Source organism: Schistosoma mansoni, chromosome 2 (genome assembly GCF_000237925.1).
Source record: "Schistosoma mansoni strain Puerto Rico chromosome 2, complete genome".
Classification (NCBI taxonomy): Eukaryota; Metazoa; Platyhelminthes; class Trematoda; order Strigeidida; family Schistosomatidae; genus Schistosoma; species Schistosoma mansoni.
The window spans coordinates 15,651,467-15,660,412 of record NC_031496.1 but is presented as its reverse complement, the minus strand read 5'-3'; the positions used below and the strand labels follow the sequence as shown (position 1 = coordinate 15,660,412).

At 30.9% G+C, this 8,946-nt stretch overlaps 1 protein-coding gene and 1 non-coding gene across 2 annotated transcripts in view; one reads left to right on the top strand and one right to left on the bottom strand.

Annotated features, from left to right (window-relative positions):
- Positions 1 to 8,572, top strand: part of Smp_128760 (hypothetical protein) — a gene marked incomplete at both ends in the record, with an annotated part of 25,485 nt that extends 16,913 nt beyond the window's left edge. Inside the window, 2 exons of the mRNA XM_018795835.1 lie at positions 7,134 to 7,383; positions 7,993 to 8,572. Of these exons, the coding sequence (XP_018650107.1) occupies positions 7,134 to 7,383; positions 7,993 to 8,572 (830 nt within the window). The remainder of the gene's footprint in view (positions 1 to 7,133; positions 7,384 to 7,992) is intronic.
- On the bottom strand, positions 6,835 to 6,905 carry Smp_tRNA_02236_Pseudo_TTG.1.1. The gene has a single exon. It is a non-coding gene (tRNA).
- Positions 8,573 to 8,946: the final 374 nt, after the last annotated feature.

The following is an 8,946-nucleotide window of genomic DNA, read 5'->3' as shown; positions in this document are numbered from 1 at the left end:
ATCTATCTACACAATGATAAAACACATTCTTGACCACTCAACTTGACTTTATCGAGGTATACAGATTGAACATCGCAATTAGTTAAGCCCTTAGAATCAAAGAAATAGTGTTTTTTTTGTATGTTATTACACTTTTATTTAGGATATGATCTTTTATTTTCATCTACACGGATTAATAGAGTGACACAATTTCGCTGAGAATTATATTATTCATAAATTATTTATTGAAGGAATAATACATACACATACTTACGCTTGTCACCCCTCATGGAAGAACATATGCCACCCACCAGAATTCATAATAAAAAAAAACATCAAGAAGACATCCAATCAAGAAAATAAAAATAAAGTTCTAACGATAATTGAATTTTACTTCATTATATTTTTATTTTGGAAAATAAAATCTTCCTAAAATAGTTTTATTTCAATGTACAATCAAAAAAATCATTTTCAACAATCATTATTCGATTCATGATTAAACAAAAAAAAGAAAAGAAGAAAGAAGAAGACTATTTAGTTTCATATATACATTTTACTTTAACAATGTAAATATCAATAATCTATCAGAAGTGGTTTCGTGGGGATTTTAGTAATTTTATATAGTTGAAATTATGAGTCAGTTGAAGCTAAACCACCATGGAAAACCTGGAAGCACTAGCGCGAGACTGATAGGTCCTGGGTTCGAATCTCGTGAGCGGTGGTAACGTGTGCACGGCTGAGAAGTCCCATAATAGGACGAAAAGGCCGTCCAGTGCTTCCACGTTTTCCAGGGTGTTCTAGCTTCAATTGACTCATGATCTCAACTATATAAAATTACTAAAATCCCCATCAAACCCCTTCTGAATAAAGTTATACTTTAAAATTTATGAATGATAGAAAGTAAAGCGTTTATAAAAACTCTTCAAATAACCTAGTTTATGAAGACCATTATTATTATTAGTATTTTAATTATGAACATGAAACCAATCATGCATAGATACCCAATAATTAAAAAGTTTTTTTTTTTATTTATTAGGATTAAATTATCGAACCAAAATAGAAAATTAAATTGACATTTTTTATTCTAATATGAATTATCATTAATTTATAAGCGGATAGATTTTATCATAGAATATAAAATTTTAGCAATATGTTCTAGATAATAATGATCATTTCTATTGATTTAATCATTTCCTGCTGATTTCTAACCACATAAATACCAGTCCTCAGTATATATATATATATATATACTAGATAAAACCCATTACACATATAAATTGTGTAGATTATAGATTATTGTATAAAAGTTTGTAATTTCCTCTTCAACAAACTGGCTTCTAGCTGAAGAGGAAATAAGGAATAGATGTTGAGAGTGTATAGAACGCATATTTCAGAAATCACCAAACTGCATCATGAAGCAAGCGCTAACTTGAAATCCTGAAAGGAAACGGAAAAGAGGAAAACCAAAGAATACACTGCGTCGATAATTTGAAGCAGATATCAAAAGAATGAATAGCAACTGGAGACTACTGTAAAGGATTGTCCATAACAGAGTCCGGTAGAAACTGTTGATGGATGGTTTATGCTCCTTCACGGGAGTTAACAGACGTAAATAAGTAGTAAATAAGTATAAAAGTTAAAAATATGGTATAGACAATTTAAAAAGTAGTACTTGTTGATATGAAATAGTGTAATGAACAGGAACACTAGTGGGAACAATTGAATGTATTTAAGCCCAAATTACAGACTATTTCACTAAATTCTGATAACCATACAGTCAGCAGTTAATTTGCAAAATAACAATCAATTGTCTCAATCTTCACTGTTCCTTTTGCAAATATCAGTCTATCTTCTCTTATTTCATTGTTCATGCATTTTCCTACCAATTGCGCTTCATTTCAGTTCTTTCCTTATCGATCTTCTGCCAAAATACATTCTATGTCTGACCATCACCATATACTACTTATGTGGATATTAGTAGACCACACCACAATAGTACCGAATTCATGAATTTTATAACTTGAAAAATTTATTTACAAATTCACATGTAGAGTGAAAATGAGTGAACAATATCACTTTTTACAATAGTTTTAATAAAAAACCAAATACTTTAATAGCCATATAGAAGAACAGGTAAACTACCTTCAACAAATATGCTTGGATTGACAGTAATTGGAAAACTCCACAATTTTAAGGCATTCATATAAAAATTAACATTTACAATCGTTTATTCACATTAAAATACACACATTTCATCAACCTATGAAAACAGTAAAGTTATTATTTTCGTACAAGATTCGATGAAATCATATTCTGTTTATTACCTAAACAGTGGAAATTAAAAGATTCTTCCTATTTAACTGAGGACGTTGGAATCATTTTATTTTATTTGACGCCATGTAAAATTCAAGAATATAACTCATTTTATAATACATTAGCAATACGATGAGCAAAGGACTTAATTTATTAGAGCATAAGTAGCATACTATCTTACATTTCTTCTCCAATCATCTATGACATATTTTCACTTTCTGGGGGAGTAATCATATTAGTTATATTGACTGATTATAGAAAGTTAATTTTGTGATTATTCAGTAAATTATTGATCATTAGTATAGGGAGATCAGTAGACATTGTAGAATTGTTATTGTTCAAATCGCAGACTGATTTTAACTAGACTACCATTAAAAACTTGCAAGCACCAGGTGACTACTTCGTCCCGTATGAGACCGCTCAACCAACTTCTGGACCACTGAACCGGCATCCAACAGCCCTGATATCTAACTTCAGTCGGTTCACATTATTGAGCGGCCCTCATTTATCACCTGCAGTGGATAGCTGTTTCACATCCGATATGTATTGAACTCCATTGGTCACAGCATTTCAGTGATGGTCCAGCTAAGACTAGTTCCTGAGTTAAACTATGAAAATGATCAACTAGTTACTATTAAATACTATTAAGTTTAATCCATACCAAACAAACTGTCAATTTGTTTGTAAATAAATCATATAAAAAGTATTCTATACAGATATCGCATTGATTTATTTTTAGGTGTCAGATAAGTCTTTATCTATTGCCATTGTGTTCTTATATCCGTCATCCGATTTACTATTTTCAAAAGTAATTACCATGTCAGTTAATTATTCCATCAACACAATAATCATGACTAGTATGTTGGAACTAGTTGTCTTAATCCAAACTCATTCATTTTGAATACTGTTCTCAATTAACCAATTAATCCTTACTTTCTTGAACCACTTTCAAAGATAAAATTTTCTATTATTGAAAATTATCTATCTACACAATGATAAAACACATTCTTGACCACTCAACTTGACTTTATCGAGGTATACAGATTGAACATCGCAATTAGTTAAGCCCTTAGAATCAAAGAAATAGTGTTTTTTTTGTATGTTATTACACTTTTATTTAGGATATGATCTTTTATTTTCATCTACACGGATTAATAGAGTGACACAATTTCGCTGAGAATTATATTATTCATAAATTATTTATTGAAGGAATAATACATACACATACTTACGCTTGTCACCCCTCATGGAAGAACATATGCCACCCACCAGAATTCATAATAAAAAAAAACATCAAGAAGACATCCAATCAAGAAAATAAAAATAAAGTTCTAACGATAATTGAATTTTACTTCATTATATTTTTATTTTGGAAAATAAAATCTTCCTAAAATAGTTTTATTTCAATGTACAATCAAAAAAATCATTTTCAACAATCATTATTCGATTCATGATTAAACAAAAAAAAGAAAAGAAGAAAGAAGAAGACTATTTAGTTTCATATATACATTTTACTTTAACAATGTAAATATCAATAATCTATCAGAAGTGGTTTCGTGGGGATTTTAGTAATTTTATATAGTTGAAATTATGAGTCAGTTGAAGCTAAACCACCATGGAAAACCTGGAAGCACTAGCGCGAGACTGATAGGTCCTGGGTTCGAATCTCGTGAGGCGGGATTGTGGCTTCGCACTGCTGAGGAGTCCCATAATAGGACGAAACAGCCGTCCAGTTCTTTCAGTTCTTCCAGGGTAGTCTAGCTTCAATCGATTCATGATCACAACTATACAAAAACACGAATCTAATCAAAATACAAATATTATGAACAATACTATTTAATATCGATCAATTCTTTACTGAAATATAAACAAAAAACAAAAACAAAAAGAAGGAACACTCTGTAGATCAGTATGATATAAAATAGATTTAACATATGAATTGTTGCTTATTGAATTGACAGTGATAAATTTTTCATTTGATGTATTTATTCCTTTACTTTATCTGCCTACCTACAGAAACTACTATTTACATAAACAAATAGTATATATATATGTATAGTCTATTGTATTGCTTCAACATATAAATTATATTATCGGTAGATTATTGTTGATTTGATTCATGCGTAAGATTTAAACAAAATAATTTACAAATTAATCGTTAATTAGATAAATGATTGGATAATGAATATCGTTTAAAGAAGAGAAACATTGAAAATTAATTTTGTTTTTTGTTGATAGTTTTAAATTTTTAAATTTTGATCAGTTTGTAGATATTATAGTAATTTAATAGTAGGATTCATGAGTCAATTAAAGCTAGACCGATAGGTTCTGGGTCTGAATCCCACGAGCGGTATCTTGGATGCGTACATCTGAGGAGTCCCATACTAGGACGAAACTGTTGTACAGTGCTTCTAGGCTTTCCACGCTGGTCTAGCCTGAATTGACTCATTAGTTCAATCACTAAAATAACATTCATCAAATTTTCTTCCATTATTTTTTTTAATAAAATAATGTACTGACAATTTTTAGAACTTTGTCAGAAGAGGGTTTTGTGGAGATTTTTCTAATTTTATAAAGTTGAACTCATGAGTCAATTGAAGCTAGACCACCATGAAAAACCTGGAAGAACTGGACAGCCTTAACGTCCTATTGTGGAACTCCTCAGAAGTGAGCACCCACTATCCCGCCTCGAGAGATTCGAACTCAGGATCTATCAATCTCGCGCTCATGATTTCAACTATATAAAATTTTTAGAACTGTTTGTATGCTGTTCATTTGATTACATAATGAATATTAATTAACAGTTGAAATAATACCTATTTGACTTTAACTGATATAAGTAAATCATAAAAGCAACTATATATTCTCTGAAAAAGTGGTTTACACTGGGTTACAAATCGTCAGAAAATCTAATTTTTCTCTATTCATTGAGATATGTAAAACATATTAACTTATTTATAACAATCTACCCAATGCTCACTTTATTTAAAGTTATCAAGTCAAACCTTGGTAATGATACCTACATGAGGACAACTGTTTAGCCAGGTCGAATGAAATAAGGAACATAAACTATAATTCAGAAGGGGTTTTTGTGGATATTTCAGTATTTTCATAGTTGAAATCATGAGTAAATTGAAGCTAGACCATCATCGAAAACCTGGAAGCACTGGACGGCCGTTTAGTCTTATTGTGGGACTCCTCAGCAGTGAGCATCCACGATCCCGCCTCACAAGATTCGAACCCAGAACCTACCAATCTCTCGCCAGAGCACTTGACCGACAGACCACTAAGCCGGCATCCAACGGTGTTAATGTCTAACTTCAACCAATCCATGGTGGTCTAGCTTCAATTGACTCATGATTTCAACTATGAAAATAAACTATAATGTTCGTATATGTTTTTTTATGAAATAATTGCACACTAAATTGGACATTGAAAGTTTACAAAATTGTGATTTTGTGTAAGTTTCATAATAAATAGAATTATTTCATCAGAATTTTATATTCCTTAAGTTAACTGAAAACTTTAAGAACGTTAGTAATGAGTATTGATTATTGTTGTCCAGGTTTGAAATTCCTGCACATATTGGAAATTCATCTGATCATGCTTGTACCACTGTCTGTACATTAAAAAAGTAATCATTCTTTCATTTTGATAGCTCGAAATTGAGTTTCTAAAGGATCCCTTTGAAGGAAACTAGAATATCAATCCCTTTGATCTTTAAGGATCGTCATATTTGAACTGTATCACAAAGAACATTGTCACCAGTATAAAATTTAGCATAAAACAATGGATTCGATAAAAAAAGATGTTTTCCAAAAATACAACGTGGAAAAATTTTACTATCTAAGAAAATGATCGATTTGGTCAGGATATTTTAACATTTTAGTATGTCAAAACCCAGTTAGTTTTCAGACTTAATACAGTGCATTGAATGTTTATTAACTTTCATTAAACTGAAAGGCTTTTCTTATTTGGCATTCATTCCAGTATTACATTGATTAAAATATGTTTGCATATTTTTACGACCATGCAAAGTATTTCAGTCTGATTCAATCAAATATCTATTTTAATTAGAAAGGGGTTTTGTGGATATTATAGTAATTTAATGGTTAAATTCATGATTCAATTATAGTTAGATCAGCATGGAAAACCTGGAAACACTGGATGGCCCTCGTACGGGGTCATGAATGTGCACTGCCGAGGAGTTCCATACTGGGACGAAACGGCCTTCTAGTGCTTCCAGGTTTTCCATAATGGTCTAGCTTTAATTGACTCATGAATTAAACTATTAAAATATCTATTTATTCATTTTTGAAGAATTTCGTAAATAATAAGAATTCACGCTAACTAAACGTATTCCTTAACCGTAATCACTTTGACATGCATTACACTGTAAGAAATGATTGGTTACTATATTCAAATCTCGGAAAAATAACATCTTCATACAATGTTGGATAGTGGTTAGCAGTGGAATCCAGGACGCGCATTTCGTCCTATTTGAGACTCGTCAACTGGATGTACCTGCATCTCAGAGTTGATATTCACTCTGGGACTCGAACCCAGTACCTTTCGCCTCAAACGCCATCGCGTTATCCACTCAGCTACTGAGTTCTGATAATCACTTGCTTGTGCAATGGGGTGAAGTTTAGAATTTATTCAGTATTGTTTGTTTGAATCTTCCCAATAATAGACTGGCCAGTTGCAGTCCTTAACATCAATGGGTAGATTCGAACAAACAATACTAAATGAGTCTTCATATAATGTCTTTTACAAAACGACATGACTATCATTTTATTACAGTAATGATCTCAATATTTTGTACTTTTCTCTTTTTACAGTAATTATACCAGCATTAATGCAAACCGCTGCTGCATATGTATGGGCTGCACAAATACGTCGTGAATCAGTTACACCAACACAATTACAACAATCTAAAAAAAATCAATCTATATCAAAAAATAATAGTAATAAAATTCAAAAACAAATTAGAAAGCATAGATTACCAAAACAAGATCGAACATTATTTCTATATCGTATTTTAGCATGTACTGCATCACTTCTTGTTCTTATCTTTTCTACATTACCACAGTTAGTTATTGTTGTTGCTAAGCCACAAATAGTTGATAGCATAGATAAACGTTGGGGTTGGTGTCATGCATTTGTCTATGCTGATCATGTTACAAGATGTTTTGCTAGTTATTTAATTGTAATACCATTTTTATTATTATTTTGGAATTTTTTATTTAGTGAAATATTACCCCATCATCATTTAATTATGCGTAATGTATTTGAAGTTATATTAAAATCCTCCATTATTATAGCTTTATTTTCATTATGTATACCCATACCCATTGTAATAAGACAATATGAAAGAATGTGTACATCGAATAAAATTTGTTTATGTGGGCCAACAATGCATGGTATAGCAACATTTATCTATTATGATTTTGTTATTACTCGTATTATTCCAGCTATCTTTGTTATCTTTATAAGTATTGGATTTATACGTTGGTTACCAAGAGAAGATTATGGGGTATTTTATGAACCAACAATATTTTTAGCATTTATGATACCACATGTATTATGTGAAGTGATTATACATATATTTCATCGTGCACATATAATCAATAAATTAATTAATGTAAATTTTAGTAATTTTATGCTATTATCATATGCATTATATCATATGTCATTTAGTTGTACATTTGTTTTGGCTACATTACGTTCAATGTTAAGTGAAATACAAGAGGAACGACGTAAAAGAAGTATGCTTTTATATGATGAAACTACTCATGATTCATCTAAACAACAATCATCATCTAGTCGTAATAAAACTACCATTCGTATAGCTGATAATAATAACACGACTAATCAAATGCATGGAACTAAACGTCGTACAAATTTAATACATGGTTTACAAAAACAATTCTCTGTTGCTTATCGTTGGAAACCAGATTTTACTGATGAAGAAACTGGTTTTATTTCTGGACAATTAGATGAATTATCTATGGAACAATCAACTAATCAAAATATTTCTAGTATAAATGATAATGAATCAAATGTATTCGATATTGAAAATGAAACAAATGAAAAGTGTACAGATGATGCAATGTTACATTATGCTATATTACAAAGATCAGCTAGTTTAAAAAGAAAAGAACAAGAACAACGTATCAAACCACAAATTAATACTTCATATAATATTATGCGTAATTTAAATACACAACAACATCAACCAAAACAACAACATACCATATTATATTCTATCAATAATTGATTAAATTAATGAATCAATCAATATTTCTTACATAAGATTACTATATTTGAGAAAAAATAATTTTAATCAGAAATGGGTTTTGTGGAGATTTCAGTATTTTCATAGTTGAAATCATGAGTTAATTGAGGCTAGACAACCATGGAAAACCTGGGAGTACTGGACGGTCGTTTCGTTCTATTGTGGGACCCCTCAGCATTGCGCATCCACGATCCCGCCTCGCGAGTGACTGACTTCAAGGGATGTTTTCTGGAGTTCTAGTGAGAAGCAGTGACCTGTGGAGTTCAACCAAGTCTGTTGTGAGATAAGAACTCACTGAAGACAATTGGTGAACGGTTGCTCAACTTCGTGGATTGGTTGAAGTTAGACATTAACAA